This window comes from Halichoerus grypus, chromosome 5, assembly GCF_964656455.1.
Source record: "Halichoerus grypus chromosome 5, mHalGry1.hap1.1, whole genome shotgun sequence".
Classification (NCBI taxonomy): Eukaryota; Metazoa; Chordata; class Mammalia; order Carnivora; family Phocidae; genus Halichoerus; species Halichoerus grypus.
The window spans coordinates 145,258,611-145,283,834 of record NC_135716.1 but is presented as its reverse complement, the minus strand read 5'-3'; the positions used below and the strand labels follow the sequence as shown (position 1 = coordinate 145,283,834).

General features: G+C 38.4%; 1 protein-coding gene across 1 annotated transcript in view; it reads right to left on the bottom strand.

Annotated features, from left to right (window-relative positions):
* Positions 1–3,564: 3,564 nt before the first annotated feature.
* NDC1 (NDC1 transmembrane nucleoporin) overlaps positions 3,565–25,224 on the bottom strand; it is a 43,570-nt gene continuing 21,910 nt past the window's right edge. Inside the window, exons 12-18 of the mRNA XM_036075223.2 lie at positions 23,037–23,282; positions 22,818–22,933; positions 20,438–20,488; positions 18,649–18,712; positions 17,758–17,858; positions 9,071–9,231; positions 3,565–6,393 (exon numbers count right to left, since the gene is read on the bottom strand). Coding sequence (XP_035931116.1) covers positions 6,330–6,393; positions 9,071–9,231; positions 17,758–17,858; positions 18,649–18,712; positions 20,438–20,488; positions 22,818–22,933; positions 23,037–23,282 — 803 coding nt within the window. The 3' untranslated portion in view covers positions 3,565–6,329. The remainder of the gene's footprint in view (positions 6,394–9,070; positions 9,232–17,757; positions 17,859–18,648; positions 18,713–20,437; positions 20,489–22,817; positions 22,934–23,036; positions 23,283–25,224) is intronic.

Sequence of the window (25,224 nt, the reverse complement as noted above, 5' to 3'; positions counted from 1 at the left end):
CTTTGTAGGCCTTTGTAGGCCCAAATTTTTGCCCCTATCTTGGGAGGCTCTGGTAACTGCCCCTACCCTCCTTTCTCTCCTAATCAACAAAGGTAAGCTTGCAGAAGCTATGTTGGCATTGCGTGACCTTTTCCCTCAAGCCTAATTAGACCCTTGAATACTTGATCCATTTGGGCTAATTTCTTTCAATGAGGAATGTGGTTGTCATTCAGAAATGGCCAGTCTCCATTACATAAACTCAGGAGCTAGAGGGCAGCTGGAGCGAGCGGAAGAAGGCCAGAAGATAGGGAGACAGAATAAAGCACTGAAGCAGAAAGAAGCAGAGAAGAACCATTTAGAGATCCTGAAGACTTTCCAGGTTCTTCACAGAAGCAAATCTGTATTTGTGTTTACCAAGACTTTCCCGGTGCCCTTAGGATCAACTCCTTTTTTTATGCTTATGCTAAACTGAGGTGGGGATTGTGTCCTTGCAACTAAGGGTCATAATGTTAGGGAGGGACTAGTGTTTTATATACATATATTTTTTAAGATTAATGTACTTATTTGAGAAAGAGAGAGAGCATGAGCAGGAGGGGCAGAGGGAGAGGGAGAAAGAATCTCAAGCCCCTGACACAGGGTGCTCCCACGACGCTGAGATCACAACCCAAGCCAAAACCAAGAGTCAGACGCTTAACCAACTGCGCCACCCAGCACCCCTAGCGTTTTCTATTTTTTCAAGACTGTAGACTACTGTTACTAATAAGTTGAGAGACAAATAGGATAAGTCAATCAAGAGTCAACATATCTTTAAAAGACTTTCAAGGTAAAGGCCTGTGATTGAGAGGCCATCTTCTAATGTTTCTCTGCCAGGGACATCCCATAGGTCTTCCAGAACTGTTTTACCACCAGGATCTCTTGCAAGGCACACTCAACCGTATCTGGTAAGATACGTGTGTGCAGGGAGACTATGAGCAGTTGGAGGCAAGGCGGAGCCACATGGCTCCTGCAAAATAATGCAAGCGATGAAGCGGGCTAGCGCCAGGACCTAAGATGCTGCATTTAGTGCCGAAAGGGTCCATAAAGGAGGTGGGCACAAATGCAAGCAACAACTATTGGTTGGAATAGGCTAGGAGCAGAATAGATGCTCAATCAACCACAGCAATAGCAAGACACATCAATTGTGTAAGTAAGGTTCTTTGCCAACAAGGGGTGCCTCCATTTACTTCTCCCACACAGGGTGGTGAATGCTCTGAGGACAAGGTCTATGACCTTGTACAGTCAGTGCCTATCTCAGGGTCTGGTATACGGTAGGCAGTGAGTGAATGGAAGAATTAACAGCATTTTACAAAAACGGGTCTACAACACTTTGTCTTAAACTCCTGAGGCCAGATGTTTCAGAATAAAGAACTTTTCAGATATTAGAAAGGTAATAATGATGCATATTACATAACACTCTCTTGGGGTCTGGGACAGCACCTCACAGTCAAACATACTATGACAATAAGCATAGTCATCCTATATGAAATAAATTAAGTCTACAAATAGCCCCACATCAATTCAGGTCAGGTTTTGCTGCCAAATAAATTTTGTCACCAAACTTAACCAATAAAAAAACCCTCTAGATTTCAGAAGTATAAAGATCTGCTAAAGATGAAAACTCAAGGAACCCTAGAAAGGACCACTAATTTTCACTCATTTATTGGGAAACTATTGTTAGTGGAGCTCATAGTCTACATGAGTTCACAGATAAATTTAACTGCTGATTAGACTTAGTTGAAGAAAATGATAGGTCAGGGGGTGCCTGGGTGGCTCAGTCAGTTAAGCGGCTGCCTTCGGCTCAGGTCATGATTTCAGGGTCCTGGGATCCATGGGGAGCCTGCTTCTCCCTCTCCCTCTGCCCCTGCTTGTGCTCTCTCTCTCAAAATAAATAAATCTAAAAAAAAAAAAAAAATGGGTCAGAAGAAACTATCCAGAATAAAGCATAGAAAGTCAAAAATACTAAAATAGAGAAGATAAGTTAAGACATAGATGATAGATTAGAAAGTGTGACTGGAATCCTGGAAGGAGAGGGAATTCATAGTCTAGAAGGGGACACGGATTTGTAATCAGTTAAGGTCCAAAGAGGGAATGACAAAGCATTGAAAAAACACATGGAAATCTATCTGGGAGTATTTGGAAAGGCAAAGCTCATTGTGAAGGATGGGAAGCATGCCAAGGCAGAAATTCAGCAAGGGAACATGAGCACAAGCACATAATGGCATGGCAGGGCAACTCATGATCTATCACCTGTTCCAATTTCAAGGTAAGTATATGAAACCTATTTCTCAGCATTCCCATCTTACCTATGGGGTCCAACCATATTCTTCAAGCTTTCCAGTAAGTGAATCAGATGGAAGAAGTCTACCTTCTAGCAAATGATAGTTCATGTGCTTCAGACACTCATCTGAGAGCCCCACATAAGAGAAATCCACTTGAGCCGTGCTTCTCCAAGTGCGGTCTCCTAACTTGCAGCCATCAGCATCACCTGACACTTGCTGGAAATACAAACTCTTGGGCCCCACCCCAAACCTACTGAATCAGAAACTCTGGAGGTGGGGCCCAGCAATCTGTTTTAATAAGCTTTCCAAAGGTTCTGATGCATGCTAACTTTAACTCCAGATCTAAAGTAAACCCTTCTCCCAGTGTGATTCAGACCACTGCTTAGAATTTGTTAAAAAACTACATCTCTTGGGAACCAGTCCAGACCTCCTGAAGCCAAGTCTGCCCTGCAGTGGAGCCCCGACTCTACACCTCTAATAGGCACTCCCTGTGAATCTCATGTTTCTGGGTCCAAGTTTCAAATGCCACTGCATTAGATTATAAACTCCTCAAGGGCAAGAACTGTCTTGTTCACAGTTGAATTTGTTTCTAATAGCTGGGCCGTAACAGCCACTTGGTGACTGTTTCTGAATGATTAGCTAGCTCTGGATCAACGTGCAAATCACTACAGCAATGTCAAGGTTGCTTAGGACCATAACCAAGAACTACAGGGGCTATGTGCTTGTCCCACCTTGTCTTATTCCCCTTAACACAAAAACAGTTTTGCTTATTTTAAAATGGTGGTCAGCAGCGTGCTAAGAATAGCTGGACTGTTAACTGTGGAATTAAAGCTATCTTTGTTTTAAGCTATTTGGTTTTAGAGAAAGAGGACTATGGGTTGGGAGAGCAAAAGAGGGAGTTGAGGGCCTTCGTGTAGCACCTCAACTACCTTGAGGTGAAGTTCAGACTAATTTAAGTAAAGCTGACAGACATAACTGTTAGCCTTGGGGAATATGATCCACTCAGAAACACTATTCCAGCCAGAAAAGAGATGGCTTTCAGCACCCGCATCCTTGGTTTAGATTTGGAAGAAAGAGACCTTCAGAATTCAGTCTCCTTAGTTCTCATTGACCACAGATCACCCACCAAATCAGTCCAGTTAGGGGCAAGAGCTCCTCATTTCTCAAGAAGTTAAACCTTTCCAAGTTTTATAAGCAACTGAGACTAAATGGCTCAAGAAACACACACACACCACAAATTAAATAATTGACCTCGAGGATACACGTATTTTAGTAGTCCCGTTCAGAAAAACTGTCAATTTATTTTTCTACCCAATTCAGTGTCAGTGATATACAAAAGGATATAAACAGATTACCATATTTACAGGAAGATATACAAAACAATTACCAAGGAACAAATCCAGCAAAGTGACAAACTGTTGCTTATCCACAGCCACTCAACTGTACATGGTTTATTGTAGGACAGTTTCCCAGTTCCCCGGGAAAGATGCTATGTGAATTTATACCTTCCATAAGGTCAAGCGAACACTACAAGAGCTGACAGAACCATGTTTTGTACTGACAAAGAAAAGCTTTTAAAGAACACGCTCTAACTTTCAGGTCAATGTCATAGCATCAGTGGGCTCACAAGCAGGATGTGACTTCATTAAAGGAAATGCTTCCCTCCTCTTGGCCTTCCTAAGATCCTCTTCCTTGTACACAGGAGAAGGAGCTCTCTTTAATAACAGGTGATTGAGCAACACCTTACCCAAACAGACGGTGTGTAGATTATCAACACACAATGGGGAGAAGGAACTTTCTTATCTACTAAATACAATCCAGATTTGGGGAGGCAGTTTCCAAATCTCCACCATGTGGACATTATGTGACCTGTATGTTGTACACAGCACATTCCCTTGAGAGAAAATAGGGATGAACACCTCAGAAATGTTCACATTGCTCATCAAATATACCTTTTCCCAAAGTACATGGGAAATGGCAAAACCCTAAACCTAGTCAGATATTAAAGGGATCATCCCATCCTCACTCTCAGGAATCCAATGGGTCACATACCACAATTCTTCTTTAAGGGAAGCAGAAGGTTAAGAGTCGTTTTCTCCCAAAATGCCTCAGCCAGGGGCAGCACAGAGTGGAACAGAAAAAGCTCAATAACTCTAAAACATGGAACCCAACAGTTTTCAGTCAACCTAGCCACAATCTCCAAGGAACTACTACATTCAAAATTCAATGTTTAAAGGACATATTTTGTTAATCTGGTAGGTTGTATTTTTCTTTCCAAGGAACTACTACATTCAAAATTCAATGTTCATATTCAAAAAAGAGAGCACCCCACTTCAGATGAGAAGAGAACTGGTCATCTCCAAGGAACTACTACATTCAAAATTCAATGTTCATATTCAAAAAAGAGAGCACCCCACTTCAGATGAGAAGAGAAAGAAAGAGAGAGAGAGAGAGGAGGAAAGAAGGAAAGGAAAAGGAAGGAAGGAAGGAAGGAGGAAAGAAAGGAAGGAAGGAAGAAAGGAAGAAAGGAGGAAAGAAAAGAAAAGAAGGAAAAGAAAGAAAAGGAAGAAAGAAAGAAAAGTAGCAATTAGCCTAAATACTCCAAACACTCGACAACTGGGGAATTGTCTCCTAAAGACACTCGAAAGGACAGCAGGATTCATTTATAATTTGGCATGTGCTGGTTGAAGGGGCAACAAACAAAAGGAATAAAGATATAATGCATCAAGTAATCAGACAAATGGTAGACATACATACCACATTAAAGATTCATACACAATACTGTACTGACTTTAAAGAAGAAATTGGGGGAAAGTAGAGGGAACAATAGGAAAAGAATTACAAGGAAGCATTTCAGCCCTATGCCAACAGTGAATACCCACCAGTGGGACATCCTGTCTTTCATCTCCAAAGAAGTTGATCTAATAAATTATAAAACTACCTCGCTCACTTTTGGGACATACGACATACTCCCAAGTACAGTAATACGCCCTCCGACATTTTGGTTTCACTTGCTATTTGATGACTAAGTTGTTTCTGGTTGTAAAGATTTTCCTAATATATTTTTATTAGCCAGTTAACACGGCAAAGGCTGCTCCCTCTGTGAGGCCAAACAGGCTTCACCACATAATCTGATCTAATGAAGATGAAGGGTGGGGGTGGAGGAAATGGGAGAGCAAAAAGGGAAAGTTTCCTGGTTTTTGTTGCAAAACTTCTCTCACTTGAAAACCTCTGCAATCACTTAATGTTTTGTTCCAGAAAAAGAAAGCAAAACTAGTTGGGAAAATACCCATATACTTATTGTTTACCAGCATGATACAAAACAAATTCATAGTTGTCAATCGTCTTTCAAAAACCAAATGTGAATGTTTAATCTTGAAACTTAAGAACTGAGTTTTTCCACATTCCTTTACATAGAGTTAGCATCTGTAAATTGAGATCTTTTTTGGACAATCATGCAAATTTAATTTGTTCTTGGAAAGAAAAATACAACCTACCAGATTAACAAAATATGTCCTTTAAACAGTAATTTTTCTGTGAATTTTTCTGCACTGTTACCACCTTTATCCTTCAGTAAAAAGAAACTACTCCTAAAAGGCTTATGGATTTTGAGTGTACAGAGAGTTAAAACTCTCAGCACAATTAGGAAGATTGACTCAAGTCAACCTATTTTACCTTCTGAACTGGCTCTACTCAGCTCAAAAGTAAATTCTAAAAATTTTCCAGCTATTATTATTAAGCTATAGAAGCTACAGACATTTTTACCGCCATAGAGGCTTCTGTAAAATTGAATAAAGATTTTATTATACCACACACACAAAAAGCAATAGGTACAGAAAAGGCAGTTTTCAGTTATTCTGTTGAGAATTTCTTTCCATGATTTCTCCCATTAAAGTATAGTTTTCAAAGCAACCACCACGACAAAGGAAGCATCTAATTAGTCCATTTTCTTCTGATCCAAGAATGCTGAACATGTACTGTCCCATCTGTCGCTGTATCAGCAGTGTAATGAACACAGTTTATATTACGGAGCTATTCTTTGAACTCCAAGAACTGTTGAAGTCTTTTCTGATGTTCTGCAGATGCTTGCACAGCACTAAATGAAACATAAATTCAAAGCATAAGCTTTATTTTACATTGAGCATATTAAGTGAACCACAGAGCACAGAGTCAATATTTTTCAAAACAATTAAAAACAAATAGAAATCTTCACTTATTTAGTACTTCTGAGAAAGCTGGATGAAAACCCTCCTTAATCTAATGAGGAGGAGGGCTTGCATTCAGTAACGGCATGCTTCTACCTTCTAAAAGACCAAAGCAAATTAAGACTGACAAGTGAAAGCATCGATTTTAACCTGCTCTGCCGTGGAACCTGCTGCGCAGAGCTCCAGGCCTGGCAGTAGATTTTCTGGATTTTATTATTTTATTTAAACCAGATTCCAACATTATCTTTGAGCTGTGGAGTATTTGAATTGCCTTTAATATAAAATCCTTTAAACTAAGATGTTTGGTTAAAACACAATAGACTCCACTAATCGTTTTCAAAGGTAACAGCTTGGTGGTTTAGATTTAGTTTTCCCTTTGAACATAAGTCATGTCGTGGATGGGGAAACGGAGTTCTCTCCCCACTCTGGCCCCCACTAAAATACATCACCTTGACAAAATTAGGGCAAATATATACCGAAACTAGTAGAAAACTTCCTTTTAAACTTTTGGGCAAAAACTGAATACAATGAAAGATTCTGGTTTTCTGGCTGTTGAAGATGTTATTATTAAATGATAAAATTGCAGGTTACAGAAAGTTACCAGTTTTAAAAGTGCCAAAAAAAGTCTTATTATAATAATTTCACTACGAATCACCCCAAACTGCCTTACATCTCTGCCAGCTTAAACCTTACAGCTGCCTCCAGTTGAACCATTTCAAGTACTTTACTGTGTGTACTCCCTCTGGGTGCTAGTGAGGCCGAATGACACACCTTTTCCATAGGAGGGTAAACACAGGTAAAGAGACGTTTGTGAAAAGGTCAGAGGTTAGGGAAGACAACACAGCCTACCAGTTAAGAGTATAGACACCGGTGGAGAGACTCTGGGGTCAGAAAGATTTGAGTCTGAATTCTGGTTCTGCATAGTCATGGGTAAGTTAAATCATTAGGTAACTTGACCACAACCACAGACAATTAATGATGTAACTAGACATAAATCCAAATGTTTTTTAACTCCACATCTTTTTTCCCACCACACCATTCTGTCCTAGACGTACAAAATAGTCTCTGCTGACCTCATCATGTTTAAAACATGGCTCTTCCCAGAGAAAAGAAACTAAGGCAGAATTTCATTCTCCTAATTTTTTTTTTTAATCAGTTATCTATCCCCCTTTCTTATCTAAAACTCCCTGTGTCCCCCTTTCTCCCTGTTCTTGCTCTATCATCAGTACAACTATTTCATGCTCCACATCCATCGAGCATCCTCCATGGCACCTTACATCTTAGAGGCAGTCCAGTGCACAGGGAGAAAAGGTGGCATTTTAAGAATAGGAAGGAAGACCTGATTTCAGGTTCATGTTCTAATACCAACTAGATTGTGCTATTAGGCAAGTTCTTAACCTCCTTGAGCCTCAGTTTCCGTATCTGTGGAGTTATGATAACTTCTACACTTCACAAACTCTTTGAGAAAAGGAAATGAAAAGAACATGTATAAAGTGCTAAGTGTATTGTCTAGAACAGTGCTGTCCCAATAAACTTTCTGCAATGACAAAAATGTTTTAGATCTAAGCTAATATGGCAGCCACTAGCCATATGTAGTTACTGAGGACTTAAAATGTGGCCAGTGAGACTGACAAACTGAATTTTTAGTTAATTTAAATTTAAACCACCATATGCAGCTATCGTATTAGAGAGCACAGATCTAGAAGGCTCTCGATAAAATTTTGTTTTTAAACAAGTGAATAAACCTCTTACAGCTCTTTACATTCCCACACAGAACCAAGTGTTCCATAAAAACTTACTATTTCTGCTGTGTATTATGGAAGTAAAAGGAAATATACTGCTGTTTCTAAAAGCAGGCAGTATGAGGAAGTTCTGAACTATTTATTGAGAGTTCTGCATACAGAAAAAGCAATCTCTCATGTCCTCTAAAGTTCATTTATAATTGTGATAAACACAGTTAATAAACTTGTATCCCTTATCCTGCCTAACTAGATTGTTTCATGAGAAGAAAGCAATAAACATCAATGAAACTAAATATAAACAGGTTTGGCATTTGTGGTTTTCTCTCTGGTTCCGTTTCCGAAGGTGTTATGATCTGTCACTGTTTTTCCAGCATGATTCACAAAGTACCAAGGACTCGTTTATGGAACACTCTGCTCACCCCAAGTCTCAGTTAGCTGACCAAGATGTAATATCGGAATTATTTTTAATATGCTTTTCTGAAAAGGTACTCCATTTTTTGCCTCTTCTCTCTCATAAGGATGTTTTGGTAATTAAAAAAAATTATATATATAATTCATATATATCTATATGAAATTATATTTACTGCTTTTATAACTTTCTATCTTCTTTGTTGTCTATATGAAAGAAGGCCCCAAAGCTTATATGATAGGCCCAATTTTAAAATATAAATATGAAGTCTAAATCCAAGTTGTTAATTCCCAGTAGGAATCGTGAAAGCCCCAAAAAAACATGTTCAACATGTGAGCCTTTGTAATTCTCATACCTATTTCTCAACAGAACTCCTGAATGTGAATTCTTATCATGGATTAAAACAGGTAAACTTACTTCAAATGTTCACCAAATGTAGTAGTTATTCGATAGATGGCAGTTTTTAGTGATGCTCTAAATGCAAATCTTAATGTTTTATAAGAAGTGTCCACAAGGCTTCCTGAAATCCGAGGTGGTTTACTGGAAGCATGAGGAAGCTTGAAGTACTTGTCGACTGCCTAGATCAAGAAAGAAAGAAAATAGTTCAGAATATGAAGAAAGCCATATTAGTCCAAAGGATTAAGGAGATTTTATTTCAAATAGACTGATAGAGATACACACATCATACAGACATACTAGACAACATTTATTTTGGATCACAATCAGAACAGTTTGCTGGGGGGAAAAAAAAACCGTCTGAGAAACAACGCAGTGGAGGCTCAGCCCCGACAGCAGTTAGCAGGGAAAAGTCCAGACCCGTCCTCTAAAAAGGAGCTATACTCCAGTGGTCTTGAAAATGCAAAGCTGGGAAGTAAAACACAGATATCCTACTCTGCTTAAGGTGTGTGACAGCTAAGAGTACTTTTATTATAAATCTCAGCAAAAAGAAAGACAAGACCAAAACTATACTTTACGTAAATAAAGTTATTTACTAAACTAGCTTATCTTCCTTTTCATTTCTAGATGATAAAGCATCTGTGAGCAAGAACAGGTGGGGAGAACTGACTTTATTTATACTTGATAAAGAGATTTAAGTATATCTTTTAAAGATCCAAGGTAAACGATATAATTTTTAAATGACATAATTACATTAAGAAAAGGGAAAACTGAAGATAGCAAAGTATAAGTGGATTAATCTACTATAGCAAGATCATGTCTACAGTGACAAGAAATAATAGTATAAGCCTATTCTTTATACTTATGGAGGTAACCACCAAAAGAACTAAAAACAGTTAAAATGATTTCTGCCATCAAGTTTTTAATTTCAAGAACTCTTTTATATTATCTGAGTGATCTTTTTTATTTTAGCATCCTATTTTTGTTTCAAGGACGTAATATCTTCTCCTATTTCTGAGGATTTTAATGATTTTTGTTGTTTTGGTTTTTTGTTTTTACAGTTTCTTCTTTCCCTTCCTTTGCTTCTTTGGTCTCTATCTTCTATATTAGAGACTTTGCTCAGAAATCTAGTGATCCCTGGCTCATGACTGAGGGTGGGACCTCCTAAAAAAGCTGACCCAAAGCTGAGTACACAGAGATTACGGACAATAGGCTTCACAATAGGTGATCCACATGGGGTTTTTTTAGGGTGGGTGCCCAACTCAGTAAACTTTTTCTTCTTGGATTAGTCAGAGTTCCCAGAGAAGAGTTTTCCAGTACTCTGGAGGGCCTGTGCTCAGGCGAGTACACCCCTATGCTTTTCAAACAGAACCCACAACTGTGTCTGTTGTATCTACTCACAACTCTGCCAGCCCAGAGACCCCGGTGTTCTACCCTCTCTAAAGGATAAACCTCCCTAAAGAAGGGAGGAGCACCAGCAGCAGAGAATCTAGGGATCTAACTGATTTTCAAACAGCTCTCACCCATCCTTATTTTGGTACCTGTCCCTTCGCCCCTGGTTCCAGAGGTACTTGGTGCCTGTCCCACTACTGACTTCAGATTTGCCTCTGGGATCTGCTAAGTTAGTTATTTCAACCATCTGCTCTCCAGCTCTGAAAACTCTGTTGCTGTTGTCTCCTCTCCTGTTTATGGATTTATGTCTTTTTAAAAGTCTTTTTACTATAGTTTAGCAGAGTTTGGGGGAAGGAACAAGATTTAATGCGTGTGTTCAGTTTGCCATGACAAGTTCAAGTCCAATTGTTTATTCTTTCAACAGTAACTTATAGGAGTGTTTCCTAAGACTGGGACATATTTGAGATAATTTTACGCAGTATGGGAGGTGGTATTCAGTGACAAACTTAAGCAACATTAGATAACACTGAATCATAAGGGATAAAGTTACCTCCTTTTCAATTTTCTTGCAAACTTTCTGACTAACCCTCATCAGACAAGGAAAAATAGTCATCATCATTTACCACCTGGGTCCAACAGACCCTTTTTGTAATTTAAAGTCATCTTATAAAAAATCTACAGAAGAATGATACCATCAAAATGCAGTATTTTTAAAAATTTTTGACAGCTCATAATTTTGTTGAAGAGAAACTAGCCATTTTCCTTGCACTGTAACTGGAAAACATTTTCATTCTTAGGTTTATAAAGAAAAATTCAAATGACCAATCCAGTGAGTTTTTTCATTTCAACATCATTTACTTCCTTCCGATTACCTTTGTATACACCTTTGTATACCTTCAGCACTTATCCACTTATGAACCATATAAAGTAAATTTTGATGCAAAATATCATAGAAAATGAAAGAATACTGTCACATGTACTTTTGACCAAATGGGATGATTCACAGGTTCTTATTATAAAATATTGTGAGACAAGTCTTTCCTCCTGAATGACTTACTGGATGAGAATATCACATATATTTCCTTTTTCTCCTTAAAAATACATTGTTCTGTCATTTATTCTTGAGTTTGAGAAAATATACCTAGAATATTGTCATCTGAAGATTCACAGTCTGAAATTCCTCTTACATGATCACCATTAAAATCTAGAGCAGTGCTATCCAACATGGTAACCATTGAGATACATGTAGCTACTAAGCACTTAAAATGTGGCAGCTCTCAACTGAGATATGCTGTAAGTGAAAAATACATATCAGACCTTGAAGACTTAGTGTTACAAAATACGTAGAGTATCTCATTAGTAATTGTTGTATTGATTACATGATAAAATTATAATATTGTAGATTTATTGAGTTAAATAGAATATATCATTAAAATTAACCTCACCTGTATTTTTTTAATGTAACTCCTAGAAAATGTAAGGTTACATAAGTACATTGCATTATATTTTGATTTGACAGAGCTGTCTAGAGTGCTATCTATTTGCATTCATGTTCTGATTTATCTAAATAATTATTGAACATACTGGCAATTTTCTTCCCATTACCAGTGTGAATAAAAAATTTTAAAATTCTGAATTAGCAACCGTATTCAATGAAAGCTTAAAAAAAAAAGTGATTAACATAACAATAAAAAATTAAAAAAAGAAAAAAGACTATAAAAATGTGTGTCCAAATTGCTTTATAGGCCTTTTCTTGAAAGATGACGTGATACTACGTGATTCCATCATTCTCCTATTTTCTCATTGGTCTTTTTACCACAATTGGGAATAACTGATGAGTAATGATGAAATAATTCCTAGGATGATCAAAGAGCAAACTGTTCCAAGATACTGGAAATGGAAAATCACCAAGATTCCAAAATACATCTTAGATTTTAAAAGGGTCCTAAGGGTAAATGCAAAAGAATGAATTTTACTGAACTGTTTCTTCTTTGTTCTTCAAAAGACCTCTAAGAATAAGTCATAAAATATCAGCTCCTACAAATAGTGGGAACAGCTCAAAAAAGAAATGCAAAAAATAAGTAAGGAACAACAGACCCCAAGGATGTGGAGTTAAATGAGGAAGGAAAAGTCTTGAGTTTGGAGCTAATATGTCCACAACACATCTTTCATCCTCACTAATCTCCTTTTATGACAAAGAATAAACAGGTTTCAGGTTCAGGGACTTCAGCAAAAAACAGTATCTACTAGCTAGAGCTTTCAATTATTGTCTTTTCTCATTTTAATTGTCTTATCCTTAATACTAAAATCCAGAAAAGCCCTGAAAACAAAAACTTTTGTAACTGTTGGTGGCAAAAGCTGACCTGACTTCATCTGGCAGTAAAGCCTGACCTGAGCTGACACAGGCTATTCACAGTCTTTATTTCACTAAATATGAATACTCAGATATTTCACTGGAGAAAAGTATTAATGTATCTGATAAAGGGGATTCTACCTCAGATTCCAATAGGAGTATTATGTAATATATGATACATATACAATGTTATATTCTTAAAATCTAAAAAGATCTGAATTTTGAGATATATCCTACGGTTTGAGATAAGGAACTGTACACCTATATTTTATTTGTAGCAACTCAAGCTAGTTTTCCTTTTACAAAAGTGATATAAAATTTCCTTTTAAATAAAGTTAAAAATGAATGACTTAAAATACTAAGAAAATAATAGTTCAGGTGGCATATGACTAATATTATGACAATAATATATGGCAATAAACAGTTACAGCAAAAACTATGAAAGTCGTACATGAATAACTTAAATCTATGGAAGGCCAGTTTATAATATTTAATGATGTGCCCCATGGTCAGAACTGAAGTACTTAATTAGCTGTGAGATTAAACAAGTATCTTTGAGCACTCATTTTATGCACTACACATGGTTCCTGGCCTGAAGACTCAGATTATACGATCTCAAATATCTAGTTAAGAATTATCCCAAACAATGAAATGGGTAAGTGGTGAGTACAGTATACCATTGAACAATATACTCTTCAGGAGAAGTTAAAAATCCCTTATAGAAGCCTAAAGAACAGCTATCCTATAAAAATAGGCACTTCGGGCCCATTTGGATTTATATGCAGTAGTATATGCGCAAAACCCAAATGAAGAGAAAACCCCAGTTGCTCTCCTGTGAGTATTTATCTATCAGTGTCATTAACAAATGTCCACTGTGCAGAGACTTCAAAGTCCCTGGTCTCAAGGATCCTACTTATAACCTAGTTAAATAAAGGTTTATTCCACTAAAGCCAGAATCCCAAACAAATGGTAAGGATAACAGCTTTGTTAGGGAATTTCTTAATAGAAATCATGACTACAGAGCAGAGTTTCTCAATCTCAGTACCACTGACATTTTTGACTGGGTGATTCTCTGTTGTGGCGGCTGCCCTGCACATTACAGGCCATTTAGCAGCGTCCGAGATCTCCACCCAACAGATGCCAGTAGCCCTACCCTCTCTCTGTGCCAGTCACAATGTCTCCATGCATTGCCCAAAGTCTCCTGGGGAGCAAAATCGCCCCTGGCGAGAACCACAGCTACAAAGTAATAAAAATATTAGATGATGATGCTGATAGCTAAATTTACTGATTGTGGTTAACATGTGGCAGAAACTGAGTTAACTGCTTTATGTATGTTATCTCACTTAAATAATAAAATAATTTGCTAACAAAGCCACCATGCTAACATCACAACCATTTAATGAGATGTTTTTATAATAATTATACCTGCTATTTATTGCATACCTGACCTGCATTTCTGTACATTGTGGTACTTATTACAATTGCAGTTAACTATTTGTATTTGTCAATAATCCGTTTTATATTCTGTAAGCTCCTAAAGGGCAGGAACCAGGTCTGTCTTTTTTTTATTCTGTATCTTAGCACATGGTAACTGTCTGATAATTGCCAGGCAGTTGACACCACAGATTTTCTCTAGGCTTTTTACAGATTTTCTCTAACCCTCATAATAACCCTGCAAGGTACTATATTTTAAAGATGAAGACACTGATCTGAAAGACATTTAATAAATTACCCTTGGTCTCTAAGAAAGTACTGGAGGCTGGACCTGTGTCTCTTGGAATGCTTGCTTACACTGTATTTTTATTTAAATTTAAATTTGTTAGTTAACATACAGTGCAATATTGGTTTCTGGAGTAGAATTCAGTGGTTCATCGCTTACATACAACACCCAGTGCTCAAGTTTGCTTACAGTATTGATAGTAATACTTTTTTTAAGCCTTGAAAGACCTTTTCTCCTGTACACTATAAGAACACTGTCATACAACATGGTAATAGTAACAAAGTAATAAAAGCTTACATCTGCTGGGCACTTAATATGGGACAGGTACCTTGAGTGCTTTACAGAGATGATCTCATTCAGAATTCACATCCCTATGAGGTAAGTACTGTTATCACTCCCTCCATTTTCCAGATACAGATGCTGATGTATATAAAACACTTCCCCCCCCATTTTATAATTTCTGAATTGGAGATGTATCTTCTAATTAATGATATCCTAGATTCAATGAAATATGATAAACGTATTTCCAAGGTTGCACAGCTAGGAAGTAGTAGGAGCTAGGATTTAGAAACAGGTAGAACTGACTCTAGCTCTCACACTTTGGTCCTTCTGACATACTGCCATTCCATCTTACGAAAGGAGGTTAAGAAATGCACACCCCTCCAAGCCCTCACGGAGGCCTGGGGTCTGAAAGCCTAGTTTTTAAATCTGCCTCGACCATTTACTGAGCATGATCCTGAGTAAGTCATACCAACAGATACAGACTTTTTGAGAGAGACACAATCCTGTACAATAGGCCTTATTCTAACCTTATGGAGTTGTTAAAAATTTAAAGAAAAATCCCTTCTTTTGGAGTACTACACAAACGTTGGGTAGAGCAGCACAGGGGTCTAGAGGAACAAAGAATGAACTGTGACTTATAAAAGAATATTGGTCAAGGGTCTCTGAGCCTTCAAATCCACAGTTCTATACTGCTAATGCCCTGCAAATAGCTTAGGCTCAAGTCCCAGCTCTGCCACCTACGAGACTTGTGTGTGAGACATGAGGTAAGTCACCACACTCCCAAGCCTCCCTCATCTGTAAAATAGACCTAAATAGCTCTATCCTACTTCCTTCACAAGATAGCTATGACGATCAAAAAAAAAAAAAAAAAAGGTATGAGTGAAATCGTATGGCATTTATCTTTCTCTGACTGACATTTCACTTAGCATAATACTCTCTAGATCTAGCCATGTTGTTGCAAATGACAAGATCTCATTCTTTTTTATGGCTGAGTGATATTCCAGTGTATGCGTGTGTGTCTGTGTCCCCACATCTTCTTTATCTGTTCATCTATGGACGGACACTTGGGTTGCTTCCATATCTTGGCTGTTGTAAATAATGCTACAATAAACACAGGGGTGCATATATCTTTCCAAATTAGTGTTTTCATTTTTTTTGAGTGAACACCCAGTAGTGGAATTACTGGATCATACGGTAATTCTATTTTTAATGTTTTGAGGAACCTCCATACAGTTTTCCACAGTGGCTGCACCAGTTTGCATTCCCACCAACACTGCACGAGGGTTCCTTTTTCTCCACATTCTTGCTAACACTTGTTACTTCTTGTGTTTTTGATTTTAGCCATTCTGACAGGAGTGAGATTAGAGTTAAGAAACAAAACAAACAAGGGGTGCCTGGGTGGCTCAGTTGGTTAAGCATCTGCCTTCAGCTCAGGTCCTGGGATCAAGCCCTGCGTCAGGCTCCCTGCTCCATGGGGAGTCTGTTTCTCCCTCTCCCTCTGCCCCTCCCCCCTGCTCGTGCTCTCTCTTTCTCTAATAAATAAAATCTTAAAAAAAAAAAGAAAAAAGAAAGAAAACAAAGAAAAAGAGACAAACAAAAGAACAACAGACTCTTAACTATGGAGAACAAACTGGTGGTTGCCAGAGGGAGGTTGGTGGGGGATGGATGAAATAGATGAAGGGAATTAAGAGTACACGTATTGTATGAGCACTGAGCAATGTATAGAACTCTTGGATCATTATATTGGACCTTAAACTTATAATAACACTGTGTGCTAATTATACTTGAATTTAAAAAGTTCAATAAAATAAAAAAAAACCCAGAAGTTTGGTATTTAGAGAATTTAAAAATAAGTCTTCCTAATTGAAAAAAATAAAACAAGAGAAGAAATCGCTCCACAGACTACAAAGTACTGTCCTGTTATTATTTTATTGTAAACTACACTGCCAGGGTGATAAAAAACAAACTATGCTATGAGTGTTGAAGATATGCTCAAGTCCTGGGAACCCTACTGTGTGCTTAGGCAAGGCGACTGTTAGATGGTGTGCAAAATACTAGGAAATTCTTTCTTTAGAGAAAGGTAGCTGGGATAAGAGTACAAATAATAAAACTATTCACGTGTACACACAAGTCTTAAAAAACATACATGAGAAAATGAGCACAGAAAGAATTCAAAGGGGGAAAAACAAAAATCACTGGCTTTGATGGGTAAGACTTTCTAAGAGGTAAAATAAATTGAGAGTTGAAGAAAGGAACGGCGAAACATGTTTTCTTTTCAGTCTTATACTGCTTCCTAAGGCTCACGGATGCGCCAACTGTCCTCCTTTAAACCTACTTCAACACCATTCCTCCGGAAAACCTACTGCGCAGCCCAGCTCCCACCTTGAGATGCTTCTGGCACCCAGAGTTCCTATCTCTCATCTGACTTACAGCTACAGTGACACGGCACCCAACATGAAGTCAGGAAAGGCAGCCTATTCAAAGGCAAGAAACAGGTTTTATTTTTCTGTCTTTACATCTAGGACTAAAAAGACCTACTACTTTAAAACTGTGCACCCAGTCTGGGAGCAGGGATCCACCAGGCTCAGCTCTATCTTCTTGAGCCTCTGACCAATAGGTAACACTTATCTGCACGGATAACTTAACTACAGGTCACTTTTAGTAGCTACAAGTTGTGTAAGGATCCAAATTTACATCACTAAACAGAATCCTAATATCCTAAATAATCTGATTAATACCAGAGGTTTAGTAACTTTTTTCTATAAAATTATTATTTACAAAGGAATCAGCAGTTTCTCTTCCTGGTCTCTCTTAGACTGTAATTTCCCAAGGGTGAGAACAGTACCATATTTAACTTCTAACATGCTTTGTCACTCAATAAATGTGATCTATAAGAAATAAACTGAAAAACCTGGGAGGGAGGGAAAGACACGACCTCTACCAAATCCAAATACTGCCTACCTCTTGCAGCGTCAACAAGGTATTAAGAATAGCTGGTAGTGTAGTCTGGACAACTCCAAATCTATCTTCAGTAAATGATGCTGCTACTAAGTGAGACAGACCTCAAGAGGAAAAGAAAAAACCAAATTAAACGGAAATCCAAATTAGGCAAATCTATTTGCAATACATCTGCTAAGAAAGGATTAATATCCTGAGTATATAAAGAACTTAAAACAGAGGAGGGGGGTAGTACAATAGAAAAATGGGCAAAAGATTGGAACAGGCACTGAAAAGGTGCTCAACTACATGGGGTCATGAATAAGATGACAGTCTGCATTCTAGCAGGAAAAAAATTTTTAAATAATATTGTGTTTGGTAGTGATGAGTGGTAGAAAGAAAAACAAAGCAGAATAAGGGAACAGAGCGACAGCTGTGAGGATACTTTTCATAGGGGGTCAGGAAAGGGCTCTCTGAGAAAGTATTTTAAGCACTGAGAAGGCAGGATCTAGGAGATGGAAAAAAACAGTTATTTAACAACTAAATATTCACATTCAAGCTAAGTTAAATACATTAAAATGTTAAAAATGTTATGTCAATATAAGTTGACAATTGAAAACAATCTATTAACTGCAGTTTTTTGAAGTAGAAAAGACAGGCAAGAATCCCAGACTCAGTTTCTCTGCTTAAATGCAAGGATAATTTCTGCCCAAATTAAAGTACACTTAAATATCTAAGAAAAATGATCTATATAAAACAAAGATATAAAGATGTATCTAAAAATTCAAAGATTGAGGTCAAGGTCCAGAACTGACCTTTCATGGATATACTTCAGTATTTTTTATTTTTTTTGAAGATACTTCAGTAGTTAACCGATAATTAAAATCAGAGTTGTAGTTCACTGCGAATGCTTACCTTCTAATGCCCAAATATGCATTTGGGCATCTGAAAAAACAGCCTGAATAGAGGCCTCTGGGTGCTACAATACAACAGAAACATTTAAGTAAGTTCCCTGGGCATTAACTCTGTTATTTCATCTAATCAACTAGGTAGCCTATAACAATAAAAAATTCACAGCTGCCTCTCAAGAATTAAAATCTGAAATTCTTATACAATATGATTTAATTGCAGTAAAGCATTCTGCCACCAACTTACTGTGTGACCCTTGCACAATCTCTAAATCTCTATGTGTCTCAGTTTCTCATTTAAAATAGTTACGCACACTCAACCGACCTCAGATTAGTACAGAGATCACTTGAGAATGGTTACAATGCTTTTTTTTTTTTTAAACCTCAGAACTGCCTAAATACATATTACCTCTCTTAAAACGGTCTACTCTCAGCCCCACTCCAAAGAAATACCATCCAACCTTCTTTAATATAGCAAGGTCAAAGAGTAGGGAGCAACAATTGGCCCATTTAAACAAATGCTGACTTTGTGACGCACCCAATGAAGCCTATTAAGTACATCAGCATGTTACATTTCTCAACACCAAACAGCAGTGTCTACAACTCCTTATCATAAAATAGATCCACCTGCAAAACTAGAATCAAAGTCAGCCGTTCACTTCCACGGAAAAAGCGGATCTTGTTGAGCATCTGCTCTGCCACTTACTGGCTATGGGCCCTAAGGATAGTTACTTGACCCCTCTGAGCCTCAAGCTTCCTTATCTGTAAAATGAGGACAGAGAGACATCTCACAGGAATGCTGTTAGAATTAAATGAGGGAACTTAAGAGGAAAGAATATGGCGTGCATAAGACACAAGGGTGAATTTTCTTCCCATCCTCTGAAGTAAAACTTCGGCCAACCCCTCTTCCTTTTGGTGGAAAGACAAGACACCTTCCTCAGGGGGCTGATAGTTGTCCCAAAGCTCTAATGGAGAGCCTGAGGTAGATTCTTTTGGGTAAAGGTCATTGCTAGGTGGGTGGATCTTCCCTGCCACCAAAGTGAGAAAACAGTTTCAAGCTCTTGAAACGATTCTTTGTTCTGTGTACCTATGTTCTATCAGAGTTACTCTTACTCAGATCTCTCCCCACAGAATAAAAATGAATGATGCATGCCAATGCACTTGGAGTACAATATTAGCTAATACTGTAAGATCTTCAGAACTAAAGAAGTTAAATTAAAATAAAACAAAACAAAAATTCTTTCCCCTACATATGGGCAAAGGTTTTGCTCATCAAAGGATTAACATACAACAGCTGTAGTGAGTGAAAAAGGAAGGCTTTTTTAGCTTCTGCAATTCAGAGTTACTCTCCTATGGCAGCTGGAGCAGCTGACACACAAGCTGGAAAGTCATTTAGTTTGTGGCCTGAATTACAATTTTTTGTCCCACACAAGCTTAACATCTACAACCTAATCCAGTCATCTCTCTTCTGAACACCAAACTGGCCACAAAGATTACAGCAAGACAGTGAGCCGTGAAGGACCGCCATGGATTTGATCATTTTGCAGGAAGCACAAAGCTGCTTGCAGCCAGGAGACTCAGGAGGTCAACTGGAGTCAAGCCTTAGGAAGTCACTGAGATGAGCTGAGTGCTAGGGCAGCTCTTCCTCACACGGAGGTTTGGTGAAGCACTCTACAAAGCTGTCTGGCTTGCTAGGATCGAACTCAGTATTTAAAAGTCAAATCCAACCTGGTACTTCATTTCTTATTTCATTTCCTCTCCCCGCCATTCCCAACACTCTAACTATATATTCTTACCTTACTGAAAAAATACATTATCAGCACCCGTTTTGATAAGAAATTCTTAACCTGAGTTGGAGAAAAGAAGAATGAACACATTTACAGCTCTCAGTTCTATTCAAATATAATGTTAACACATTCCCAGGTTCTTGCTGTGAAACACTTCACATCTTACAGAGAAAGAACAATATTTGCAGTAAACTACACAAGTAAATACCTTTGTACTATAAATTAGATAACCAAGATGGGTCGTCTAACCTAAACTGCATTTCCATGTACACATGCTAACCCCCAAATTAGAGCCCTATGATAAAAGGAATTCAAAGTGGTTCCGGTGATATTTTCTTATTCAATTCTCTACAACTGTCTTGCCCTTTAGCCTCTTAATACCAAAAGAGTGTGTTTCCCTTACAAAAAAAAAAAATCTTAAGAGATGAAATGCTTTTCTACTAGTTGACATTTACATGGGAAACAATTTTCTTAGTATTAAGCTGAAAGCTACATACCCCAACTGACTTGAAAGTGAATTCATGATATGGCAGGACTTATGGCATGTAGGGCAAATGGGATCCCAAAGTTTGTAAAATGCCCACAGTCTCTATTAATCAATCATTCCATCAGCAAAGATGTTGTCAGAACTCCCATCTTAAAAAAATAAAACCCTTCTTTGACCCCTCAACTCCCTCCAGCTATTAATTACCCCATTTCTCTGCACCCCTTATAGCAAAACTCCCTAAAAGATCCAGCTCTCCGTGTGGCCTCCGATTCCTCCCCCAATCTCTCCTGGCCCCATCCAATCGGCATTCATCCCAGCTGCTCCACCCAGAAGCTCATCAAGGACTCAACAACCTCCACATTCCCAGCACAACAGTTCTTCCTTATGTAGCTCTCAGGCTACCTATCAGCAGAATGTGGCCACTCACTTCTCCTCTCTGTTCTCTTCTCACCACCACAGTCACTTGGTCCCTTCTGCCATTCCCCCTCATCTCCCAGACCTGTAGTCCCTGGAGGGTCCCGTTCTTGCATCTTTCTTCTTCTGTATCCAATCCCAAAGAGTTTTCATGGAGTCTCATGGCTTTAAATACTGTCTGTATGCTGATGACTTCCAAATTCCCATTTCTAACCCAGAACTTTTCCCTACACTCTGGATCTATGTCTCAGTTCTTACTCCTTATTTTCAATTGGTTGTCTAATAAGTATCTCAAAATGGACATAAACCGAACTCAGGATTTCCCTACCTCACCTCTATCAAATCTCCTCTTCCAGAATCATCAGCTAATTGCAACTGTATTATTTCAGAAGATTCTCAGGCCAAAAACTTGAAAGTCAACATTGACTCTCTCTTTTACATCACAACCAGACCATAAGCCAATCCTATTACACCTGCTTTCAAAATATATCCAGACCTTGATCACATCTTACAGTCTCCACCACAACCACTCTGGTGACAGATACCATCATCTCCTACTTAGATTACCTCAACAGCTTTACAACTGTCTCTCTGCTCCTCCTCCTGCCCTCCGAGAATCTCATCTCAACACGACAGCTAAAGCAGCACTTTCAAAATGTAAGGTTACATCATGTCATTCTCGTGGACAAAACCATCCTATGGCTTTCTGTCTCACTCAGAGAAAATGTGAGTCTTCACAATAGCTAACGTGCCTGATGAGCTCTGGGTGCCTGCTACCTCTCTGACTTCCCCACCACCTACAGTGTCCACGCTATCCTTCACCCAAACCAAGTCCACTCCCACCTGAAGACCTTTGCATTTTGCTGTTCCCTGCCTTCCCCTCAGGTCTCTAATCAAGTGTTGCCTTACCAATGAGACCTCTCTTACCTGCTCTATTTTTCTATATAGCACTTAAGACATCAAATTTCTTCCCTTTTAAAACACATATTGTTCATATTTTGAATATAACATATTGGGATGCATCTTATAATCAATAGCATGTCATGGTTTAACTGGCAACTTTTTTCCTTAACAGTACACAAAATAAGTCCTACAATTAATAGAATTTTGTTATATTGAAAGAGATATAGTTTAATACATTTGCTTGTTCATCTATTTCCCTTCACTGGAATGTAAACAAATGGTCAGGGGCTTTTGTTTGGTTTTCCCAGTGCCTAAAACCACACTCTGCATCTATAAAGAACTCAGTAAATATTTCTTAAATGAAAGAATTCACAGATCAAAGGCTTCACATTAGATGAAGTCATATGAAATTGCAATTTACATAACTCAAAACCAGTCAAATACTGGCAATTTCATATGAGTCAACTTAATACATGAAGCATCAAAAAAAAAAGTCTTATTTATCCCTGATGGCTTACTCATGTGGCATCCTTGATGCTCTCAATGATACATGCGAATATAAATCCTATAACCATATCATCCTACCTGTTCACGTTTATTCTGAATCCATGAATAAATCATACTGGGTTGTCTCGCTGTCTTACCCTCAGCACTAACAGAGGTAGATGGAGAAGGATTAGAAAATTCAGTCATTTGCTGATCTAAATAAAAAAACAGAAAACAAAAAACCATGAAGGTGAAAACTCAGGATATCTAAGTCTCTGTAACTATGACATTTCAAATTTTAGAAAACAGTCCCCTTACCAGAAGCAGAAGTCCACAATCTTGGCCCTCTTCTTATTAGCTGAGAACTTTGAGGGGACCCATAGCAGGTATTTACATCAAAAATTCCAGCCATCCGATTCACTACACTAGAGCCAAACGGGCTTCTGAGGGGACTTCCAACATCAGGCGTAGATAATTTGGAGGAAAACAGTGATGTCTTAACTAATGGTGGCACTGAAGACCGAGGTAGCTGGCTAGATTTCGGGGTCTGAAAAGTAGTTTCTTCTGTAAAAGAACAGATCCAGTGCTGAAGAGGCAACCTGAACAAACTGTACACATCTCAGGTTTTGGTTTCATGCATTTACCCAAGGCTCAGGAGCTTGGTTCCTTTGGGTTCACATTCTCAACATCCAGCTTTTACTACGGCAGCTCAGTGACCACTCGTGGAGCGTTCTACATCCTCTTCCGTCAGACTGGTGCAGCCTCTCTTGTTTTCTCCAACCCCCCCACCCCGCCCCCAAGAGAATACCTTCACCTTCAAGGTCAGTTTCTCTAAATCGAAGCCGAGTTGAACGAACCTACCAATTTATATTTTATTTTCAAACGGCAACAACTTCAATTATTGCACTGGAATATGTCCAGTGTTACCGCAAGGTCCTACCGCAGCTGTTACTTGACTAAAACAAACCTATACTGCGAAAGTGTACTGATAAAGGGTGCACATTTATCCATTTTCCACAGAATTTTTTCAAGTTAACAGAAGTCACACCAGAGATGAATCTGCCCAGATCCATCTACAAATATGATCTGTAAACAACTTCTTCGACAATTATCTTATAACCACCAATTTATAGATTCTGTTGTATAAAAAAAAGGAGTATTTTTCCAGCCACTTCAGTACAAGGCACAAAGACAAATAAATTACATTAGCATTCTATTCTATTGTCTTAATAAAACTGCCATAAAACATCAAACATTTAAAGTGCCAGACTTTGGAAATATTTGAAGAATCGATTTAAAAATTAAGACTGAGGTTTTTTAAATTTTGCAAAATTAGAAACAAATTTTGACTGAGCAATGGGATGTGACAGCAATTTAAAGTAATGAATAATTCCTATTTGGTCAGACCCATGACACCACCCCCCCCAACCCGGGGTTAAAATGATCTAACATGCTAATGTGATATAACTAGCCTATTTAAAATCCTCTAATGGCACCCCTCTCCCTACAAAATGCAAACTCCTACCTGGACATACAAGGCCTCCTTCCATTATCAACCATCATCCTACCCATTCAGACTCCTTTGTGACAGACTTCCTTTTAGCAGTTACACTGTCCTGTCATTATTTATGTGCCTCCCACCAGAAGTCACTTCCAAGAGTGTATTTTCGTCTTTGAATCTCTGGCTTCTAGCACACTGCTTGGTATATAGTAAGCATTCAGTAAATATCTGTTGAGTAAAATAAATGCTAATCCGAATGTTGAGAACTGAAACACTCTAGAATCCTTTACAATCTGACATTCATGGTCTTACCTAAATCATTTTTCATTTGTAATCTCTGTTTTTGGTCTATGGCCCCTCCAAAGTAATGATGCTTGCTGTGACCCATATAGGGATTTTTTTTAAATATCAAGATTAATTGCCAACATTTTAAAAAGTGGAAAATTTCACCCACAGTACTTTTGGCTTTCAGGCTTCACTTAATGGGGGGCAGGGGGCTGCAGCACACCAGCTCCAAATTCTTATAACCTATGGACTGAAGCTAAGCCACGGCTTCCCCTTCGGGTGAAGCCCGCGCTCTCAAGTCTACCACAGTCCTCACCCAGCCAGTTTTGCTCATTTTCATTCAAGGTCTGCCTCCAAAAGCCATGTGGACATTAAGACCTTTCATTAGTCTTACATTCCTAGGCCTCTTCTACTTAAGGAATTTGGTCAAATAGCCTTGGTCCCTCCACTGTACTTCTTGCCCTCAGCTTCCATCTTTCAAATATTCTATTAAGCTATCTTAAAATAATGAATGTGATGCCCCCACAGTGAAATTGCTCAGTCACTGCAGGTGCTCTCCTCTGGGCACTGTCCAGCAACTATCTGTCTGGGATACTGCGACGAGAACAGCACCCAGTATGACCTGTAATGCTTCACCTGGCTCTGCACTTGAGGAAGCTGAAGGCTTCTACTGGATGAGCCACCACCGGCACGGCAGACTTAATTTCTTCAGTCTATAAT